This window comes from Sciurus vulgaris (genome assembly GCF_902686455.1).
Source record: "Sciurus vulgaris genome assembly, chromosome: 1".
NCBI lineage: Eukaryota > Metazoa > Chordata > Mammalia > Rodentia > Sciuridae > Sciurus > Sciurus vulgaris.
The window spans coordinates 39,898,612-39,923,437 of record NC_136461.1 but is presented as its reverse complement, the minus strand read 5'-3'; the positions used below and the strand labels follow the sequence as shown (position 1 = coordinate 39,923,437).

Sequence of the window (24,826 nt, the reverse complement as noted above, 5' to 3'; positions counted from 1 at the left end):
TGAGTCTCTTGCAGGCAGCATATTGTTGGATTTTTCTTTTTAATCCAGTCTGCCAGTGTATGTCTTTTGATTGATGAGTTCAGGCCATTAACATTCAGGGTTATTATTGTGATATGATTTGTATTCCCAGTCATTTGACCCATTTTTGTTTTTTGACATGATTTGGTTTCTCCTTTATTTGGCTATCCCTTTAGGCTAGTTCCTCCTGTTGCTGATTTGCATCGTTCTTTTTCATCTCTTCCTCATGGAATATTTTGCTGAGAATGTTCTGTAATGCCGGCTTTCTTTTTGTAAATTCCTTTAGCTTTTGTTTATCATAGAAGGATCTTATATCATCGTCAAATCTGAAAGTAAGTTTTGCTGGGTATAAGATTCTTGATTGGCATCTGTTTTCTTTCAGGGCTTGGTAAATGTTGTTCCAGGCCCTTCTAGCTTTTAGGATCTGGATTGAAAAATCTGCTGATATTCTTATTGGTTTTCCCCTGAATGTAATTTGATTCTTTTCTCTCGCGACCTTTAAAATTCTGTCTTTATTTTGTATGTTCGGTATTTTCATAATAATGTGCCTTGGTGTGGGTCTGTTGTAATTTTGTATATTTAGAGTCCTATAAGCCTCTTGTACTTGGTTTTCCATTTCATTCTTCAGATTTGGAAAATTTTCTGATATTATTTCATTGAGTAGATTGTTCATTCCTTTGGTTTGTTTCTCTAAGCCTTCCTCAATCGCAATAATTCTTAAATTTGGCCTTTTCATGATATCCCATAATTCTTGTAGATTCTGTTCATGATTTCTTACCATCTTCTCTGTTTGGTCAACTTTGTTTTCAAGATTAAATATTTTGTCTTCAAAGTCTGAGGTTCTGTCTTCCAGGTGTTCTATCCTATTGGTTATGCTTTCTATGGAGGTTTTAACTTGGTTTATTGTTTCCTTCATTTCAAGGATTTCTGTTTGTTTGTTTGTTTGTTTGTTTTTCAGTATCTCTAACTCTTTATTGAAATGATCTCTTGCTTCCCGTATTTGCTCTTTTAACTGTTGATTGGTGCGATCATTTAATGCCTGCATTTGCTCTTTCATCTTCTCCTTCAATGCCTGTATTTGCTCTTTCATCTCCTCGTTTGCTTCCCTGATTGTTTTAAGTATGTACATTCTGAATTCCCTTGCTGACATTTCTTCTGGTGTGCTATCTTTGGGTTTTATTGATATAGTATCTAGGTTTTTTTGGGACATTTTCTTCCCTTGTTTTCTCATATTGGTCAGATATCAGTTGGACTCTGAGATATTGCAGATTTCCTCTGTTGGCTTATAGTGTCCCTGAAGATTTCCAGTGTATCACCTCCCAGCCTTCAGTAGCCTGAAGTCTTGGAGTAACTTGATAATGCAGTGCTTCCGAAGAAAGCACCCCTAGCCCACTACTGGCTCTAGGGCTTGGAGCTATCTCTATGTGGAAAGGCTCTCACTGGGCAGTCTGCTTCGAGAAGCTAGCCTTGAAAGGCGCCTCCTGCCGGAGGGAGCCAGGTTGCTTGGGGAAGTCCCTGGCTGCCCTGTCCTGGTCCCTGGAGCTGCCTGGGGGCCTGGAGCTCACCGCTGGCTGTGGGACTTGGAGCTGGTTCTGTGCAGAAAGGCTCTCACTGGGTGGTCTGCCCTGAGAAGCTGGAGAAGCTTGCCGTGTGGGAGGAGCCCACCGCCCTAGTGGGCAGGGCTACCTGGGGAAGACTCTAGCTGCCCTGCCCTGCTCTGATAAGCCGCCCCTATCCTGGCCTGCTGCCCAGGCAGAGCTTCAACCGGTGGGGGAGTCTCACCCTGTGGCTCTATTTTAGTCTGATTCTCTCAATGCCTCTCCTTCTTGAATCCTGGGTTCTGGAGCAACAGGAGATGCAGTCACCATCTAGTCCGCCATCTTGGATCACCCCCAGTAAATAAATTTTTAAAAAATTATTATTGAGGGATGTGAATATAGCTTAGTGGTAGAGTGTATGCTTAAGATGCCTGAGACCCTGGATTTGATCCCCAGCACCACACACTCACAAAATTACTACTCAAAATTCATACAAAAAAATTAAATAAATATAAATAATTAAAATCAAAGTTTTAAAGTTATTAAAACCAAAACCACATAAAACATTTAGTAATCTCATATTCATTATTTTTGACTAAACCATTTGTAAGTGCATTATAAGCATCATACTTTACCCCTGAAAACTTCAGCATGTATTTTACAAAAGTCATGATATTCTCCTACTTGATCACAGTCCATTATCACATGAAACAAAATTAACAATAATTCTTTAATATCCAGTACATATTCAAATTTCAGTATTTGTCCCCAGAATATATTTTTTGATGGTTTTTTAACCACAGTTCACTAAAGGCTTACAAGTTGTTTGAGTGTTAGATTTCCTAAGTCTCTTTTAAGCAAGCACCAGCTCTCCTTTTTATCCATGACATTTGCTTTGGGAAGAAATCAGACCAAATGACTTGTAGATTGTTCCAAATTCTGGATTTATATGATTGTTTCCTTGTGATATTATTTACCTTGTTCCTCAGTCTCTGTATTTCTTGAAAAAAATTGATATTAGGTCTAAAAGCTTTTTTAGATTCAGGTAATCACTTTTTATAAGAATGTTTTGTAAGTAATGATAAATATTATAACATAGTTTTTAATGATTATGGAATGTTTCATTGTATGGCCATGCTATTATATTTAATCACATTATTGAATATAAACATACTTAAACAAGTATCTAATTACAGATTTAAATAATCTGTTTTTCAACTCATTCTTCTATAAAGGTGTATTTGGAATATATCTGTTTCTGCTTTCCAGCAAGATTGCCAAGCAAATGTTAAGGTCTTTTATAATTTAAACTAACCCCCAAAATAGACATAAATATTTGTAAAGTCCCATTTCAAATACTTCTGTAAGATATACTATGTATACTACATACATAATAGTTTTAAATGCAGATACTTAAGTATACAGTATATTACAGACAAAAGAACTTTCACTAAGTATCTTGTACAGTAAATTGGCATTTAGATTTATTCAGACTGATAATCCCCAGAGGAGCATAAGCTCTTATTTATTAACTCCTGGGTATTTCTAATGAAACAATTGATGGTTTGCTTTTTATTAGTGTGTAGGTGTTTTAGCAAATGAAAATCATTGGCTTATATAATTAAATGTTTTGCTTCATATTAAATTCATACTAAAATTCACTGACCTGTCTTGATTGCTAAAATGTCTTTATCTTTCTCCCTTTGTTCAAGGTTTTTACCTTTTCTCATTTCTCATTTTCAAGTTAGAGAACAGTTTATGCATAATTCATTGTATTTCTCTAAATAAAGTAAAATGTAACCCTATGATGGATAAACTATCCAAAATTAAATCTAAGCTGGTACATTTAATATAGCTGTCAAATACACTGTACATATCCCTTTTTAATTGTATAAGTACAGTATAATAATAATCTTGAAATTTATATGAGGCTCTGTGGTTTATGAAACATTTCATATTTATTTCATATATATGTGTACATATATATGTAATTATTTGCAACTTGTACAAACCTGTAAGATAGGGACATTTAGTACCCATATTCTCATTTTAGAGATGAGAAAAACTACATGACTTACTCAAAGACACATCAATAGCTTACTATAGTAATAGTAGAGGCTAAATCAGAGCTCATGTGTTCCAGGATAGGTCAGTATCGCTTATACTCTATGATGATGCTACCTACTCTACTGCAGAACTCAGTTACCAAATTTCTTCGCTAATTTTCATATTCCACTTCTGAGAATTAAGACAAATCATGTTCAATATTATTTTCAAAATATTCCAAATGAACCATTTTTAAGAAAACAGTTCACTAGTGTTCAAACATTCTAAGGCAAGTGTGACCGATACTGTGGCACTCTTACTAAATTTCTTTCATCTTAAATATCACATGTTTAATTTAAACTGTGGGAGGCACATTAATTTTACCAGGGCAACAGATGAGCCTCAAGTACCAGCTTTCTTCACTGAAAGTGAGAAATTGAGTTTCAAGAGTAAATAAAAACAAGATTGAAGGTTTAAATCCTCTGCTAGGCTTTTTGAACTTATATACTCATTAAATGTTTATTGGAGTGGTGGGATTACAAAGGATTTGGGGAGCTTCATCAACTGGTATATAGTTAATCACTAAGTAAAACACTACATTTGATAAAGTGTTTCTCACGATGCCACATTCAATCCATCTTAATGAAAACTGCTTCACACTGATTTCATTTGAGAGTACTTGTTGGCGAGAGTGTTCATAGTTCTTTCTTCCTTTTTTTTTTTTTTAAAGGAATTTACAATACTGTCCAAAGCAATGCTCAACTTCAGCAAAGCATATATTCTTAAGTTCTGCATTTCTTTTGAGTGTATCATGACTAAGTTTTGACTTCTGGTAACATGTTGATCAGTTCTATGACTTCCTTCCTTGCTCTTAACTATGACACATGCCCACCCAGTTGAAAGCTATAAATATTTATCGCAAGCCCCTAAGGATCTGGGATATAGAGGTTTTCTGCCCTCGATAATCTGGCAGGGAAGACAATATAAAACAGATCCATATAATACAATTTGCTATGGAAGCAGACATGAGGGATACCTCATTTACCTTAGAAGTTTGTGGGGGCAGGGGTTGATTTCTAGAGAAGGTAGCTATGACCTGAATTTTAAAAGATGTAAAAAAAAAAAAAAAAGACACAAAAAACAAAACTTAGGCAAGTAACAGAATTCTAAACAGAAGAAAATTTTAAAATAAAGCAGTGAAAGATTAAAATGAGGGCACTACAATCAGTTTGTTGTTACTGGAAGAAAAAATAAAAATAAAAACCCATTTGCTTTGCAAAGAATGAAGCTGGGAAAATCATCAAGGGCCACAAAGCATGAACTGGGCTGATTCTCTAGCATTAACTGACATTTAAAAAATATTTTTAATAAACCTTGTAGTGTATCTTTAGATAAATGAGAACCAGTGTTATCCACCTTAATTAAGTTTGCAAAAGAGTTTCCACTGGCCATAACATGATTCCCTAGGAGTTTCCAAAGAAGATTCTTTTTCTTCTGATCGGTTCCCTTCCTCTCATGCCTTTACCCTTGATGAATTTTTTTCTTCTTCACAACAAAAAGGACTCTGGAGAATGATTAAACATTTGTAGTAACTAAATATCAACAGCAATAAGAATCCCAGTGCCAGGGCTTACCTCCCATGTGAAGATTGTTTCTTTCCCAGGCATCCCTTTGGGAGACTGAGCTTTGATATCAGTAATCCTGTTAGAGTCTTTAGATCTGACTTTAGGCCCAGTGCTTTTCTAAATATTATACATAAGTTAAAGAGACCATGCTCGGTTCTTGATTTCTACTTAATAGCTCCATGACCAAATAAGTCATGAGCTTGTTTCTAATCTGGGGAGAGGGAGACCAATGAGTTGATGATAATATCTACTTTATATGGTTAAGGATTAAATGATTCATAATTCACCCTGCACTGTGACTAAGAGGTGCTATTTAGCAATTTTGGACAAATAACCAAAAATTGGTTTTCTTATTCAGTTTATGAACTAGCTCTGACAGAAAGGAGTTTTGAGAACCCTGCGAGAATTTCCATCACTAAAATGAGTGATTCACTTTAACAGTGCTAATTATTTATCAAGTTTTAGTGTATGTATTTATTTTTCAATCAGCCCATTTTAAATTAGTGCTCTTCATACTCCCTAAGGTTTAGGCTGAAAGAAATCTAAATGTTATCTTTTATTTAATGTCCCCTAAGAAAAATCAGTGCTACATAAATGAGTCTACAGCTTTAGTTGTTGTGTTTCTAGAATCCTATCATCCAGAAGACCAAGCAAACAAACTTCTCTGTGCTTTGGAAAATATATCCAGTTAGCTCTTGTCTGTGTTGTCTTTTAAAATCAAATTCTTTAAAGCAGGACATTTAAAAAAAAAAAAAGACATTGTCTTTTATAGTAATTTTATATGTCAACTTGTACAGAATATTTTGCACATGTGTGTAAGACAAAACCTATGATGCTAATGTAATTTTTCGGAAAATTTGTCATACAATGTTTGTTGTGGATGAAAAAAATAATACGAGTGTATTTTAAGTAGAATATGAAAGTTACCCCATAATTCTAAACTTGAAAGTAACCACTATTAAATGTGTTTATTTTTTAAGTTGAATTTTTATCAGTCAGAAAACTAACGTAAGTACAGCTATACCAAATATGTTCTTGTATACTTAGATGTTCCTATGAAACAGTATATTATTAGCACCATTTAGAATGTGTCATTAATACTTTAACTTAGTCATCAGTTCTTAAATCTATAAACATTTTTAATGCCCTCATTAAAATTATGTCTTAAATTAGTAAAAAATTTATTAGTATTAATATATGCTGCCATTTAAAACTTTCTTCCTTATTTACTGCTACTCATGTCTTCATTTTAAGCCATTTGTTAAAAATAGTATTGGGGGCTGTGGTCGTGGCTCAGTGGTAGCGTGCTTGCCAAGCTTGGGTGAGGCCCTGGGTTCGATCCTCAGCACCACATAAAAATAAAATAAAGGTCTTGTGTCCACCTCCAACCTAAAAATATTTTTTTAAAGTAGTATTGATAAATTTATGAAAATATCAATAGAAAGACTGATTTTCATCATGGGCTTTATCCATATTTGCATCATTTCTCCCAAAGGGCCATCCTGGTCCTAGAAAGTTTCCCTGTTGTATATGTGTTTTTCTGGTACTGGGGATTTAGCCTAGGGCCTTGCCCATGCAAATCAAGTACTCTACCACTGAACTATATCCTAAGCCCTAGAAAGTATTTGTTATTCATATTACCTATTTTAAAAGGATAAAAAGCAAATTAGATCTTTTAAGTATTTCATGTGTTAGTTCAAGAAATCTGCTCCAAATCTAATCTTAAATATTCTCTCTTAAAAGTAAGGGATATGGTAGAGAATTAACAGTTTTGAATTCTGACTCCTTCCCATTTACTAGTTGCTACTAATAGGTATGTACTATTACTCCACCTTCCTGAGCATTAATTTCTGTATTTAAGACTTTGAAGTATAATACATACCTCACAATGTTGTTTAATAAAAAAGTAATACTTCCTATGTAAAACATCTTCGTAATGTATGTAAAACTTCTTTGAGATAGTTTGCTCACAATAATGGTCACTGAACAAATCATACAAATCTGGATTTGAAACTAGGTCCTAATACCAACTAGCTATATAAGTCACCCTTTTGTTTTCTTTGAAACAGGGCTAAAAATATCGTGGAGATAAAATGAATTCTCACCTTACTAGAGCTAAGTTTTTCAAATACACATGTTAGAGAAGAGGAATAGGCCTATTTAGTGGAATATAGGATGCATGTAAGAAAGCAGTAAATAATTGGGCAAGAGAAAAGTATGGGAGAGGGAATCATCATAGAAATCTATGAATGCCAGCTAAAGACATTTTTTTGTTGTTAGGCATTGGTTAGCTTTTAAAAGATTTTGAGGAGGATTATATTGTCAGGACTATAATATAGGAATAAGTAATATGGTTGCAGTTGGCAGGACAGATTGGAAAAAGTGACAGACTTTGTATATGTGTAGGAATAGTATATCAAGCAGCGATAAGAAAACCATAGGACAGTAATAGCACATCATAGTTTGCAAACTTGGCGTCTCTAAATTTCACAACCTGTTCTCTTCTTTGTACCTTTCCACATATATGCATCTTCTAGTATTTTATTTCTCTCCCATTCTTCTTGAAGTGCCTAACAAAGCATGAAGAATAACATTGTTGAAAATTTATACCACAAAGAGCTGATAACTCTAAAATGTATACTCATGAAGAACTCCAAAAATCAATTAGAAAAGGGCTGTTAGAGTATAGGCTAGCAATATAACAGTTATTTCATAGAAAAGAAAATAAAAATGGCTAAATATGAAAACCTCATTCATATATTTTGTCATTATAATGCAAATTCAAACTATATTAATATGTAATTTTCACCTGTCAAAATACCTGAAATGTTTCTACATATATGCTAATGCAAATAAGAAATAAGATAAATGCAAGGATATCTATTGTGGTGTTGTTTAAATAGCAAAAACTGGAAATACATTAAATGTCCATTAATAAAAGTCTGATTAAATAAATAATGGTACATTCATACAGTGGAATACCATGTGACCATCAAAAAGAATCAAGTTACTTCATAGATAATTAATGTAATATATATACACACACACACATATATGATCAAGATATATTTAAGTGAAAAATTTGAGGTGCATAATAGCTGTATTATATGTTTTACGTATGAAAATCACATGTGTGTTAGAAAGATAGGTAAATAGATGACAAAAAATATCTAGACAAACCACTTACTATGACTTCAATCACAAGGTCGAGTCTCAAGTATTTATGCTCTGGCACACGTGGCACTTGTGTTACACACTTTATGATTACATTATTCCGAATGCAAGTAGGCCATCTTCTCTGGATTAATTGGGCTAGACTACATTAACAAAGATGCCATCTCCTCCATTACATGAAGATAAGCCTAGAGTCACCTCAAACAACAAACTCCATGCTTCCTTTTGTGTTCATCCAGTCCAAATCCTAGTTGACCTTCCGGGGATAAGTCTCACTAACCAAAAATACAAGATGCAGCTTTTTCAATGATCAGTCAGTTCATTAACTGCAAGCCAAAGTTAATCCCCTTAAAGTATAATTTAGGGCCCACTGGTATACTGTGAGAATCTTTCTGCTCAGACAAAAACTAATCCATAAATGCATGTCTTTTTCTTCTTATTTTATGAATTAATGATACAGTTCCATAGACTATCATTTTACATATGATTATGGATTTCTTACAATTACAAATAAAAGGGGATTTGATTTTTTTTAACAGAAAAATAAAATGTAATAATGACTTAAACAAAATAAAAGTTAGTTTCTCTTTTTTTAATGAAGTTCTGAGATCATCGGTCCAAACCTAGTATGGTACATCACAGAGTCAGAAAATTCAGTGTACTTTCATGTTTCTTCATTGACAAGGTTTTGATGATGTCATGTTTCAGGATGAGTATTAGAAGTCCAACAAACACTTCTGTTTAAATTGTCCAGAACTTAATTACAGAACCGCAGTTGATTAACAAGAGTGTCCAGGAAATGTAATTTTTAGTTGTTGGCTACTAATCTAACTAAAAAGATAAATAAGAGAAGTTTTCCTCATTAAGGAACAAATAGAACATATTTAGGGAATACTGATAGTTTCTGCAATTCATGTTAAATGAATGATTCAAGGGTTCCTGCAGTTTTTAAAAATATTTTTTAGTTGTAGATGGACACAGTATCTTTATTGATTTGTTTATTTTTATGTGGTGCTGAGGATTGAACCCAGTGCTCACACATGAGAAGCAAGCACTCTACCACAGAACTATAGCTCCAGACTGTTCTGTTAAGCAGTTTCATATGCTTAAATTTTGCATATTTCTTTCTTTCTTTTTTGTTTTTACAAGTTAAAATATTCTACTTGGTAATATGCCTTCCAGATAGAATTTGATGGTATTTAAAAAAGGTACTGAACATGTGCACCCATAAATCATTATAATTTCTATGATTTTGGGCAAGGATGCCTTATTAATACCATTTTAATGAGACATTGTTAATTTATATTCAGTTCTTTGTTACTATAGTTTCCCCATCCCTTGGACTGTGGAAATAGATGAAATAGATAGTCTATGGATTTGTTTACTTTTCTTCAAAAACCTAAAAGTAGGGGAGGAGAGTATTTATTTACTATTGCCTTTGGAAGTATGTAACTCACATTCATATGCATGTTGTTCTGTTTAATGTGCCTAGTTGATAGTGTTTTGCCTCTCCAAAGAGAATAGTAAAGGATCAGAAAAGTCCTTCCTGCATTTTTTTTAATGGTACTGGGATCAAACCCAAGGCCTTACACATGCTGAGCATGAACTCTGCCACTGAGCTACAAGCCCTGCCCTCTTTCTGCACTTTTAAGAAGCTGCTTTTCCAGTCCTCCTTACTGCTTCTCAGGGTTCACCTACAAAACCAGTGAATTAAATTCTTTGGAATGGCCTGAAACGGCCTACTTCCTTGCCTCCACACTACTTCTCCTACCCTTCCCAGAAGCATACCTACCTCTCTACAGTTTGTTCTAAAAGACAGTCATTTGATCTTCTGAATTCCTTATTCAGTCTTTAGTCACATGCTGACTCTCCCCAAAGATATTTTGTGGTCTGAGTATTACGTTCTGAGAAATGAAAACTGATAAAGATCTATACCCAGTGATCCCAATGAAATGAACATTTGTTTTTTGTTGTTTGGTTGTTTGTTTGTTTGGCAGCTCTGGATATTGTTTGGCAGCCCTAGGAGCACTCTACCATTGAGCTACATCCCCCAACCCTTTTTATTTTGAAATAGGTTCTTGCTAAATTCCCAGGCTGTCTTTGAACTTGCAATCCTTCTGCCTCAGTCTCCCAAGTAGCTGGAATTATAGGCTTGTGCCACTGCACCTGGCAATTATCATCTTATTTTGTGAAGACAGTTTGATTTTACTTTAGGCTTTTTTTTTTTTTTTTTAACCTAACTTTCATATGACAGTTCTCCAGATGTGAGATTCAAAGACATCTGTGTCCTCGGAATTTCAGAATGCTTTCCCAGCACCTGCATCTGGAAGTAAAAAGAAAAAGACACTATCTTCTCATCTTCAGGAGCTATTTATTTTTGGAACCTCTTCAGTTTGGTTGCTTCCTATTGGTCTCTGGAATCATCTTTGGTAACCAAATCAGGCAAAGTATGATATTTTCACAGTACAACCTGCCCATTGGTTCTTCACTCTTTAAAAATTACTAGTTTGGTGTTCTTTGGACAGATTGGGACATTGGCAGCAGTGTGCCTTTCCCAAACTTTTCTCTTTGCCTCTTAACCTTTCCACACTATTGACTAAATTCAAAATTCAACTTAAGCCCCAGAGAAATCTATTAATGTGTCCCACTTTTAAAATTCAGCTCAAGTATCAACTTTAGAAGGAAATAGGCAGTCTAATATTCATACCAGACCATGGAATCCATCTGCTATAGCATTCATGACCACTGATTTGCTAGCCTTACCCCCTCACCATTCCCATCTAGTCTGAGTGTTGTATACTTCTGACCTCCTGAATTATATGGCACGCAAGCACAGAAAAGTGAATTTTCCCAAAGTCCACAAAGCTAAGAGATGATAAAGTAGGAATTTTGAATCCAGTGTGACTGCTTCTATTCTTACCATGTCCTTATTTTATGTCATGGTTAAATGCTGGACTAGACCTGTGAACCTCCATATACAAGGATAGCAGTATAGAAGGGGTATACTAGAATGATTCAAATTAGATCCTGTATTTAATAAATAAAACAGCTACCAAAAGTATTTTGAGGTACTTGGGGAAAATTTGAATATGAACTCTATATTAGATGATATTAGTATAGTAAAATTAAATATCTTAGGTGTGATAAAGATACAGTGGTTATGTATAATAGTGTTATCTCGGGAGACAGATACTGAAATATTTGTGGTGGAAGTATCATGATACCTGCAACTTTCAAATGTTTCAAGGAAAGAAGTATAAAAGGATGATAAAGCACATATGGACAAATGTTAATAATTGGTACATCTAGATAAAGAATAAATGGGTGTTTATTATAACCAGTATATCATTTTTTGTATAAATAATCCCCAAACTTAAAAAAACAAAAGTCATAATAGTAATGATTCTGATTATTTTGGTGTTGATAATGATGAAAGAAAAGATCAGAAGTGAGAAAGAGAAATAGTCAAGTCCCAACTTCCACAAAGGAAATTATTTTATACTTTAATTCTTATAATGAAAAAACTGAGCTGCCATTTCTAGAAATTATTCATGATATCAGTATTAAAATCATTGAACACACAGATTGTGGGTATTTTGGCACTCAAAAAGAAACGCTTCCTTTTTAGTGTTCTGTGACTGGCTCATTTTGAGACATAGCTACTTTCTTTCAGTTCTAATGTTCTTTGGTTCTATGATACTGTTTAAATACAATAGCCACTGCAGCTCAAGGCCAAGGTACATTGGTTGCTGTCAGCTGGTCATTTCCTAAACATCAACTTAGTACCTTAGCTTCTGGATTTGAATGTGAAGATTAGTGAAGACACAATAAGCATCCCAGATACTATTGCCAGTGGGAAAACAAAAGGAGCTGCTTAATCTTTAATACATCTTCATGACTATGATTTCTTTCAAAATTGCTTTCAAACCCCTTTATTTTGCTTGGGTAGTTCCAGAATCTTCATCCTAACATACTTTTTATTCACTACCTGCTGTGGGGCCCTTCATAATAAATAGATGTTTAACCTACTTTGTCCTCAATCTTTACAACCCATCTTACCCCATGGTCATACAACTGGTAGGTAGAGAACTCATTTTAGAACAGAGCTTTCTATTACTTTAAAACTTGGAGACCATTCTTTATAGTGTGTTACCAAAACCTAGGTCACATAATGGGCGTCTGAGGATAGTGAAGCTGGGGTGTTTGCCTTTATGGTCTACCAGAGTTAGACCCTCTGCCAAACTAGAAAAGACAAATAAAATAGTCTTTTTAGTACCCCAATATTATCATTGTTACATGGTTAAATGTTTACTTCCCCACATAACCCCCCCACAGTTCTTTAAGCATAGAGGAACTTTGTTTTATTCATCTCCATATTCTCAATCCCTAACACATGACACTCTGTAAATGTTATTGAACTAAATTATTAATGGACCAAAGGAAAAACTGGTTATAGTAATGGAAAACAAAACATTGTCTTATTCTTTTTCTGTGTACCCTATGCCCTTTCTTCACAGAAGCAGTTTTCTGATTACTTTGCTATTTCTTTCTCCCAAATTGGTTGATGCCAAACTGCATTGTGTTTTTCCCTGACTTAATTGAGCTCAATAATCAGAAATCTGAAATTGGACCTCATTTATCATGCCTATAATTTAATCATACTTTATAGCCCAAACTTAGTAATATTTGCATATTATTGTGGTTTATATTTTGCCTACTGTCATAACAGCAGAATAAATTTTGTTGTTGAAAGCTTATCATGTCAGAGAGATAATAGTATTTTAGGATTATTTCATTTCCCTTTTGAAAGCTGCTGTGGTCATGCCCCCAGCCTGAAGATCTTCCGATACTCTTTTTTACCATCTTTTTTCTCACATTCAGTATAAAGTGGGAATTTTTTTAAGTGTGTTTTCCTGGCATCTCATGTTTAACAGTGTCAGGGGTTTGTGTCCCTGGAACGAAAACTGTTTCTCCAGAGCCTTTTTTCTCTCAGCTTCCAGTGAAAAGAGGGGCGAGGCGAGCCAGTCGCTTACCACAAAGCAGTGCCACCACAAAGGAAAGATTAAGGGTTTAGAGAGAGGTCAATGTGGGTTTTTCTCTAACTAAACACTTTCCTAAAGTTTCCTTGTGGAAAAATAATGAAGTCATCTCAGAGTTTTTAAAGAATTTTTATTTCTTTTTCACCGTCTGCATTCGCTTGTCTTCTCAGCATGGATGTTTAATCTTCCTAGGCTTTGTGAATTGGCCCAAATGAATAAGTGGTGAGCTGTCTCTCTAGGAGCTAGAGGCTTATTCTAAGGGCCTAATCACTGAGTAAACACATCTTTGCCCTCCCTCTCACAACTGCGATATAATAGTTGAGATTCTAGCACAGTAACCTGGATATTGCAGGGACCAATGCTTTGAAATGCAGAACGGTTGATCCTCCAAAACAGACAGTGCCTGATCTTCGCCTGCCTCTTTCTTCTTTTTTAAATTAAATATTGCCAAAGAGATGCTGTTTTATTGCTTGATATTGTGCATTAGTGCCCTGGATTTCCAAGTTTAGTTTCAGTCAACACTGTGGGCTGCACTTATGGGGAACTCTGCATGTTGGGTTTCTTAGTAGCCTCCTTGGCACATGTGTGTTTGGTTTTGGAAGAGCATTTAAATTAAATCAGTGAGATAGCGATATAAATCACTAATCTCTTTCCCAAAGTCTAAATGTCCATTGCAGTGTTCTTGAGAGAAGTAGGCATTTTAAAGATTTAGCAGTTGCTATTGTTTGGTGAGAAATATGCTGATTTAAAAGTAGACAGCTCTCTTGTTCCCAGTGTCTCATTAAATGTAGTTGCCGAGATACCATCAAGCTGAATTAGAGGTTGACATCCCTCTGTCTTTTCAGCTAGAGATCTCCTAAGAAGAGGAGCTCTGAATTTGTTAGTGCAGTCAGGTTCATGATCCTTTCCCTAAAGCAGCAGATTCTTGATTCACTTACTAAAACTGATTTAGCTTTATCACTGCCATGTGGCATCTTTTTTGCTCTGGGGCCATGGTTAATATCAGCACTCAGGTTTTTTTCCTCAAACAGTTTGGCACCTATGCTAGTTTAAGGATGTAAAGAGACAGAAAAAGACCCAGACCTGACCCTTGAGAGACTTAGTCTAGAGGAGAAACTTGTAAACAATTATACTAGTGGGAAGAGCTAGCAGCTCAGGAAAAGAAGCTCTTAACTCTGCCTGAGGGGATCAGGAATGGTTTCATAAAGGCGTTTGCTGTGAAACTTCAAGGTTGAGTTGGAATTTACCAGATAAGTATTTCTCCAACAATGTATCTTACAAACTTCCTAAAAACCCAGCTATATGGTTATCTATAGACATCAGCATAGATGAAGAAACCCTGAGTCTTTCTTGTTCATCACTTTATCTCTCCTGCTTCTTGCTACACCTGACACAATGAGCATTTAAACAAGTGCTTGTTAAATGAATGAATAAATGAACTAACACACAGAAGCAGGGTGGGATCAACCAAGTCAATTATACACGGGAACCCTGTCCTTATTCCCATTACTTGCAGTTTCTGAGGCATGGAAGCACTGATGCTATAAGCAGTTTGGCAGCTTTATGTTATATGTATGCTCCCACGTTCCTTGGCTACCTTGTGGTGATTTCCTTGCTACACTGTAGTATCAGAGAAAGAACACTAGACTTGAATTCAGACAATCTGGTTTGCAGTCCCCACTGTGTTTCTTACAAACTAGTTGTAGAATTTAACACAAGTCAGGGTTCTAAACCTCAGTTTCCTCATATGTTAATGAGGTTAATACTTGTTTTACTAGTTTATTCTGGAGGTAAATGTAGGTAATGGTTGTGAAAAGAACATGATGCTTTTAGAATCTTAATCTATTTACCTCTAACTTTATAGTACAAAATTTTCTTTTGAAGAAGATATGTTAATGATTACTTTTCAAGCATTGTTACGATTTGGGTTCTTTAGCAGGATATTTCTAAGCATCAGACATCATTAGACATTCATCAGTGTGAGTCTTATATTTTTCTATAAGTATCTTTCTTTTTATTTAAGAATTCCACCCTGCAAATTTTCATTTAATGACTGCCATCACATTCCTTAATATGAATGGATAATCCTACAACTTCCTTGAAATTTTCCTTTGGCAGAATTTCACTTATTGGTTTGTGGGTTGTCTTTACCATAAAATTTTATCTTTCCTTTTCCTGATAATTGTCACTCTTAAACTCAGCTCTTCTGTGAGGTAGCACTAATGTTAGTCAACAAAAATTCAGTTTATTTCATTTTTGTCATTGTTGTAGCTGACATATTGCAAATTATCTTGTTCAATTTTAGTTTTTAATTTTAGTTACTTTGTTGAATAGCCAACTCTGAACGGACATTTTTGAGAGAGCAGATATCATTTCTTAAGGAAAAGGTTTATCACAGCCAAAGGAAAAAAAATAATTTTTTCATAGGAGAAACTATATTGGATATCTTCTGAAATATAAACTAGAAAGAATTCATGTGGACTGAATATTTTTTAACATCTTTTCAAATGGCAATTAAAGTTACGTGTTCATAAATAAGGACTTTAAGATGGGAATATATTAATGACTTTGAAATTACTAGTAGAACTAAAAACAAAACTTTATTTTGGACCTTTTTTTTTTTCAAGTAGAAAAGACTACTCAGTGTTTGAGTTGAAAACATAATATGTCAGAGAGGTTTTGCCATCCAATCTTAATGATTAATTTTTCTCTGCATAGTTAAATACCTCAGAGTTAATATATCCCTTTACATAAAGGTGAATTGAACATGAAGAATGGTAGATCCATTTTATTTAAAGAAAATGCAATTCTCTTGCAATTTCCACTTGCACATGTTAACAGAAATCTCTGATAGCAGTTTGTAAAACTAGATACAATCAAACTTGCCTCCTTATTTAGTGTGTAATGAGGCGAAAATTATTTATACTTGTAGATGCTTTAGGAACTCCATATGTAAGGTACTTTTTTAGGAATAGCATTTAATTTTTGTCTTTGCTGTTCATATACACTGATTATGCCTCTCCAAAATTCAAGAATCTTACATTAATGGATATTTTAATTGATCAGTATTTTCTTCTCTTTTCAGAGAAAGCTTCTTGCTATCTACCTCCACCACGATGAAAGTGTACTAACCAACGTGTTCTGCTCACAAATGCTTTGTGCTGAATCCATTGTTTCTTATCTGAGTCAAAATTTTATAACCTGGGCTTGGGATCTGACAAAGGACGCCAACAGAGCAAGGTAATAATACTGCTGTTCACAAGTTGTAAGTTTGTCTTCTATTTTTTAAAAAGTCATCATTGTGTTTGTCTTCTTATCATCATAAATATTTTTCATCCTTAGCATTAATCTTCTATTATATTTCATTAGATAAAAGCTATTTGTTTTAGCTAACACATGCAGTTATTTACAATTGTGAAAGCATAACTTGTAAAAGACTGCTTAAATTCAATAATAACCTGAAAACAAAAATATATATTTTTTAATATATTATCTTTTTGCAGTAAGACAGCCTATATGTATAGTTTGTTGATTGTTTAAAGAAAATCAGTGTTTTTATGATCATAAAAGGCAAAGCAAGTCTAACACATAATGTTAGTAGTAAGTTTATTTTTTTAATAACTTCAGTGAAGAAGGCAAGACATGCTGGACAGTCCAGTGGTGTTGGTAATAGCGTAACTCTAGCATATGCTAATTGATGTAATCGCTTTATTGCACACATTCTTTTGCACACAGCCAGCAATGCATCCATATTCTCAAAAGAAAAAAAAAATCCCTTTCCTGTTTGTCAGTAGTATAGTTAATTTGTTAATCATAATATCTTTAAATGATGAATAAGTCTTCATATTTTACCTTTTAAAGTTTCCCATCTGAAATCTATTTTCATCATGTTTAATTACACATGTGGCCATAACATCCCATGATGCTACTGTGGTTGTGTTAACACAATCATAATAACAGGCTGTGAGCTTATGAACAGGGAGGTTGAATTAATTCATTTCAAGAAAACCTATTATAGTTACCTAATTTAAGCGATTATAGATCAATTAGAAATCATCTGATTTGTCTTTTACTATTTTATGTCTCACTGTATTTTTTATTATCATTCAGACTTTGTTTTATGTTATCTGCATCTGAAAAAAAAGATAATTCTTCCCTTAACTGTGATTCAAAAAAAATGTTGAAGCAATTTCTTCATCTAATACTTAATTTCTTTAAGCAAATGGTTAGGAAATTTCCTAGAATGACTTCGTTCTGCCTTGGAAATGTTCCCTGTTATACATAAAGAACCTCCAGCACCTGTATTTGTTTAAATTAAATCAGGTTATTATTCACACTCAGTTAAAGGTGATGAAAAGCAGTGCCAAAAACAGATAAAAATGCAGCATCGAAGGTCTTTCATGAGGCAAAATACATAGACTAGATTCTTGGCTAAATCTTTTGCCATTCACTGGCAGTAAGGAATCTCCTCCTTTCCTTTTATCCACAACTTGATGGAGAAGGAAACACTATTTCTAAACCATCTGTAGTGGCTAAGTTCAGTGGGCTACCTGCTGTTATTTTGTTCTATCCTCCATTTAATTCCTTAGTTCCTTTTATTTTACAATGACAAAAAATTGCAGTGTAGTTTCTTTTGAAAAACAGTGTTTGAGGGTTTTTTTTTTTTTTTTTATGACTGGCAATCAACAGCCATGTAATTGCTTTGTTATGTTTTACTAAAGAAGTCTGTTAAGTAGCACAACTTTGATACACTAGTAATAAGAGTTTGCAGGTTACAGAGACACCTGTGGTGACCAAAGCGACAGAAGCTGCTTATTAGAAAGAGCCAGTACAGCTGTGTCCTATTAACTCCTTATGACACTTTTTTAAAAACACTAAATAAAGGCCTTGTTTAAGGCTTTAGAGCTATTTCTCAATGAATTGCAGAACTGACTATGGACTATGAAGTATGGTAGGATATTTCAGTCTTCAGTTTAAAAAATGTGATTTCCATTAACTCATGAAAATAAAAGGAAGTGATATAAAAGACTGAAAATGGAAACATCTAAGAATTCAACTTAATAAACATTTGTAGGAACCACAAACAGGATGATATAGAGAGAAAGAATGGAATGATTGCTAGAATTTAAAATAATTGCCATACTTAAAGTTCAATTCTGTTCACATTACAAATTAAAAACTATTTTAAGCTATGTTCCATTCTCTATATTAAAATAACAAAACAACATAACTTTTTGATGTACAGTTCCATCATTATTACTGTTAATAGGAAAATGTGTATTTTTAAACACAAGAATAGCTTTCATTAGAATGCCATATTCCCAAAAAAAGAGTAAAAGTGGGTTTCCTTTGATGCATGAACCTAAAAGAATTAGGCTGATTTATTACCAGTAATAAATGGTTTAGCTTAGCCACAATTCTCTTTTCAGCTGTCATAAATTAATCTAAATACAGTTATCTAATTGAATTTCTTCCTGTATGATCTTTCTTAGAATTTTATATCACATTTATCCAAAGGTATTTATCATGAAAATCTATTTCATTTATTTGATTCTTTTAACTTTAATTAACAAAAACTCAAACTTTCATCTTCATTTTACAGAAAACTGCTTGTGTTAATATTTGTCTATCATTGGGCTACATATAAAAATTACTACATATCAAAAATCATATGCCATCATTTACATATTACTGCCAAGCTGAAATTGGGCATATATTTATGGAAATACAGAAGTGGTTCCTAGGCATCAAAAATAAAATTGTAAAAAAAAATAAGATTGAGCTCTGACTTTTTAACTCTGATTTCTCTATGTCATATGTAATAGTTTGGAAATAAATTTATGGTGGATAGTTTTTCTTGTCCCATCCTGGCTATCCTAGTTCTGACAAATCATATAAATTTAGAGAAACCTGAACTTATAAGATATTTAGCCTATGTGCTTCCCCAGTGGTTTCCAGGACTACCATCTGATGTTACAGCTCTAGACATTGATGTCCAAGATGGGAAGAATCTTGCTGAGCAAATATATTTTTGCTTAAGGTATATTCTGCTTTAGTCTATAGAAATGTTAATCCTCCAGGCACAATTTACTGTGACTTTCTCATGTATGGAAGATAAGTGAAGGATATTGAATTCATGTGAATGCTTTGGTAAAGTTACCAGGATATTAGTGTCACTTTGCTATTATAAATTAAATTTTCTGAGTTTTGTAACAAACTAAAAGAAAAAAAGAAAAAGTTTTCTTCAGAACATCATCACCCCTGTGATGTTGATGATTTGCATTTTGTACTTCTATAATGATTCTAATAACTTTTTTCAAAGTTGAATATTTAGCACTGACCCAACTCTGTATAAAAGACATTGGCATAATTTCTAGATTGATCATGGAGTATACCAAATATGAACTGAGACATCAAATTTTAGCAGTAATTATTAGTATCTGTCTTCTTCCTTATTAAATTGTGATTTCCTAAAAGGGCTTATTTATTTCATTTGTCTCACTAAACAAAGCACTTATAAAAATTCTAGGAGAAATTAACTCAGAATTTATCAAATAAATGTATGCATCCAATTCCATTTAAAAATGCTGCTTATAGTTTCAATATTGTGTATTTAAATGGACTTTATTTAAAAATTCCATGGTCTTGTTGACAGCTGTGTGTATGGATTTCAGGACCATTCTTTCTTAAAGTCATAGGAAGAAACCCCTAGGTTATCTTAAGAGGTGCTAGAGGGTATAATTTCTTAACTGTTCATTTTCCTAATGATCCTGATCATAGGACATATCTATAAATGAAAGAGAACAGGTAATAGTAAACAAGAGGAGCCTACAAAATCATTCCTGGACATGACTAAAAAATATCTTAAGGTTTTTATATTTCTTTACATTAGTCATTGAGTAAATACTTACTGAATATTTAGTATAAACCAGGAATGGCTAGGAACTGAGGACGAAAAGTTAAACAAGACAATCCTAACTCTCAAAACACTCATAGTCTAGTAAGCGAGACAAACAAAAGTGGCACCAAGCACAGTTGCACACATCTGTAATTCTAGCAACTCAGGAGATTGAGGAAGGAAGATTGCAAGTTCAAGGCCAGCCTCAGCAACTTAGCAAAACTATGACTCAAAATTTTAAAAATAATTTTAAAAGTCAGACAAAAGAGCTAACATATAAGCAAGGTGCTTCAGGAGTAAAACCCTATAGTGAATTGCTATGCCTAAGGGAGTCAGAGAAGGACTTTAAAGAGATGACACACAGAAAAATGAAAATAGAGTTTTACTTTTTCTATTCAATGATTTTTATATTAGTAGCATTTCTAGTCTATTAGGTTTTAGTTTGTTTTTATTCTTTACAAAAGGGTATTGGTATTATTTAAAGCATCATAATTAAGTATTTGGAATGAAGAGTCAGTGCTCAAGATAATCGTGGAGGAGAGAAAGATGGGAGGGAGCTGGCCAGTTAATGTAATCCTGTATGGTCTGAACCAGATTGAGGATTAAGCCAACCAACTGGGATGAACAGATCCAAAGAAGTTTTGTTAATGATCCATCTCAGTATTGGCATATGCTTACAGGCAGTTGATGGAACAGAGATCAAATGTCTTGAATGCATAACATGTAAAAAAAAACCATCTTGGTTTAACTAAAACAATAAAAAATGTTTTGAGTACAATGTGTTCTTAGTGAATTGTTACTTTGCTGTGAAAGGATAATTTCTTAAAATTCAGGACAAATATTAGTTCCTAGAAGCCTTGCCTTTCCTCATCTTTCTCTCTCTTCAATCTGGGTTAAAATGCACTTTCTACATGTTTCCATAATATCCCTATACCAGCTTGTTTTAATAGCACTCATTATATTGTGTGGTTATTGCCATCTGCCTACAAGAGTGTCAGCTCCCTGAAGGTGCTATGTCTATAATCTTATTGCTTTACATAGTACCTTTTATTTTATTTTATTTTTTTACATAGTACCTTTTAAAAAGTAAGTACTGAATTAGTAATAAAAAAAATCCATAACAGGCTTAATATAAAAAACAATAAATAATAAGTGTGGGTAATGGCAAGAGCATTGGAAATGTTGCTACATCTGTGTCATCTTCCTCTGTAGCCACTAATATAACTAATAAAACTACAGCCTTCATTTTCCTTGTATAATGGACTAAAATGTCCAGGCTGAATACTTTGTCTTCTGCAGACCCTGTAGGGGTCCTAAAATATCATGGTGTATACCTATGTGCCATAGGTACCTCCATACCATCTGAAAAAAGGCTCGAATTCCAACCAACTTTAGTTCATTTAGGGTTCCAGAGTTTCTTGCACAGACTTTGGGATATCTTGGCGATATCCCAGAAGTAATCCCAAATTGTAGATGGTACTGAACTTTCTGAAGTGATGATGGCATTGATTAAAGTAAACATGTTCATGGGACCAGCATGCTTGCCTGGTTACTTGGTAAGATATGCCAAGTAGTCGGGTACATTCCATTTGGGCACCATCAACATTAACCATAAATAATACTATATAACTACCAGCACAGTTAAGTGTTAAGTTGCTTCCATCTTTGAACAATAGTTGAACATCTGTTGCATGCATGGAAACATTGATACAGTTACCTTCCATGATGAGTGGGTTTTTGGCTAAATTACTTTATCAAGGAAGGGTACAGTAAATTACAGTATTGACCTGTAATAAGTGGGCTAGTGGTTTTCTCTTGTTCTGACTAGAAGAGCCCACAAGGCAAATATAGGTGCTGGTATAGGTGATCTATGTCAGAAGTCTTAAATATTGATGTTGACTAGGATAGTGCCAGCTGGGTAATCAGCCAACTGTGAGGGCCAGTGTGTTAGGTGCTTATGTGCACGTTCTTGAGGTGAAAATGTTGTTATGCTACAAAATAGTTGAATCATACATTGCACACTCTTTCTAAGCAGTATTCAGAGTAACTGAAAAAAGTTCCCTAGGAACTTTGCTAGTGCCCAGGCTACACAGGTTGCGTGTTATATATGTGTGTATAGCATTGTGTTAAATTTTATATCATCATTAATGCTGATGTTCACAAGAGAATTCCATTGCCTGTGTCTTTTAGCTTTTGAACCTTATTTAAGGTTACTGCAAACTTCCACTGCTGTGCTGACAGGTACTTGTTAGCCTTAATGTTCAAGTGATAATTTTCCACATAATCTTTGGCAAGAGTTAATTGACTTAAAGTACATATTATCACTCAACCATCTTCATCTGTACTTTCCATCTTAGTAATTAGCCATATTCACAGTGGCTTACCCACAATTCCTGACTACTCAGTGGTTCATGCCTGGCTGAAGCCTAGCTGACCATGTTACTCTAACCCTACACTTCCATTTGATCCAGCAAAGATAGCCCAGGTGTGGGATCTGCATGGGAGACACAAGAAGTGTTAATTTCCAGCTGCTATCCAAAGAGCAAATATGTATTCTACAGAGGAGAGCAGATAAAACCAGACGAACATGTTGTGGTCAGGATACTAAGACTTCCAGAGAGCCTTCTTGCCAGATGTCTGTATAATTTTCTCCAAACTTCTTTTATTCCTTTTGTGCAACATTTTCTTTCCAGTACTTTTAAAGGAAGTGTATTGCCATCCTAAACATCCCAGGTCAAGGGCTTAATTAATGCTTTAAAATAAAGGTTCCAAAACACCAGGAGAGTTTGTCATTTTCTCTCTGGTTTGTTTTGTGAAGAGGGAGGAGAGAAGGTGAGGAGGAACCCCTCCTGTTCCATGATTACATCCTACCCACTCATTTTCTCCTTTTCTCCTCTGCTTTTGATTTTTAGTGGCGGTCTTAACAGAATGTCAAGATCAATTTGCAGCATGGTTTAACTCAAGGTTTGCGTTCTGCCAGCAGCAATTGTCCCTGCAAACAATGCTGTGTGTTCTTGTAACTTCAGAAGCTTTTAGAAGGATCATGGCAAGGGCAGCATCTAATGACTTTATTAGTGTAGGGTTTCAAAATGGGCTCAGTAATTGTTCATATCTCTTTGTCAGCAAGTCATAATTACTGCTCAGCATTGTCCAGGAGTGCACTTGTGAATAGTTTCCTAATAGTACTGAAAGGAAAGAAAATGGGGGAATGGATAAAAGGTGATGACCTTTTAAGATTGAGAACAAACCAGTCTCTATGTAAATGACGGCTAAACTGTTTATAATACATTCTTCCCTCTTTAAAATAGATTATCCTTTTTAAAAATGTCCTTCAAGATAATTTAAAATTACCAGTATACAAGCCTTGTTTTTTCCCCCTCACTCTAATTTGGATATTTCCCACATGTCTGCCTACTTTTGCAAGTGTAAGTGCCTGATAGTAAGTGCATTGCATCTGATTCAAAGCATTTGGGTATGGGTGTTTTTCCTCCATATTCATCTAATTAATACTATTCAGGAAATATGCATTTAGCTTAGATACAGTTGTCAGTAAACAGTATATATGAAAACTATTGTTTAAAAAGAATAATGCAAAGGTAATGCTATTGACAAACCAGTTCAAAAGAAAATTATAATTTTTTTTTCAAATCCTATTAGATTATTATCCTGTTGGTATTTCTCCTAAGCACTCTGTGCTTTGAATATTCTAGGTATCATGATTATAAGAACCAGAATTTTAAAAAATCTTCACCACCTCACGTTACCTGAAGTCTGAGTTTAACACCAAGCCTTGGCATGTTTGTGATCCATTTTCACATCTTTTCTGTTCTGTGACTCCATGTGGTGTAATCATGTAAAGTTACATACAAATGGTCAATTCCAATACCTAGTCATCTTGTACTTTAGAGTGTGCACATTCAATCAAAAAAAGTATGGCTGCAAGAGGTCGTTAATCCATTGTTCATATAGGTTACAAAATGTAAAGTAAATGAAACGAATTCCAAAAATAAGATATTTTTACTGAAATATCTTAAAATATATATGCCCCATCAGGTCTTTTTCTTTTCTTATTGTGTGAAATTGTAAAGGTCTCCAAAAATTTGTTTTCTTAATTGCTATGCCATTATTAATATTTTTTTTTTTTGTTCATGGGGACTTCTGAAGAATTTTTAACTAATCATAACACCTATTCCATTTAAATTAGTAGCACATTTTTCCTCTTCCATAAATATTGGTAGTAAGGCAGAAAAATTATAAAATGAACAGGTTTGTTCTGTCATCTTAAAATTATTTGTAGAACCAAGTGTGGTGGCACACACCTGTAATCCCAGCAACTCGAGAGGCTGAGGCAAGAGGTTCACAAGTTCAAGGCTAGCGCCAGCAGCGTAAGGAAGACCCTGAACAACTTGGTGAGACTCAGTCTCAAAATATATAAAGGACTAGGGATGTAGCACCTCTTGCTTCAATCCCCAGTACCATAAATTAATA

The 24,826-nt window shown here is 34.2% G+C and overlaps 1 protein-coding gene across 1 annotated transcript in view; it reads left to right on the top strand.

Annotated features, from left to right (window-relative positions):
* Positions 1 to 24,826, top strand: part of FAF1 (Fas associated factor 1) — a 488,868-nt gene that overhangs the window by 350,045 nt on the left and 113,997 nt on the right. Inside the window, exon 13 of the mRNA XM_079154561.1 lies at positions 16,526 to 16,680. Within this exon, the coding sequence (XP_079010687.1) occupies positions 16,526 to 16,680 (155 nt within the window). The remainder of the gene's footprint in view (positions 1 to 16,525; positions 16,681 to 24,826) is intronic.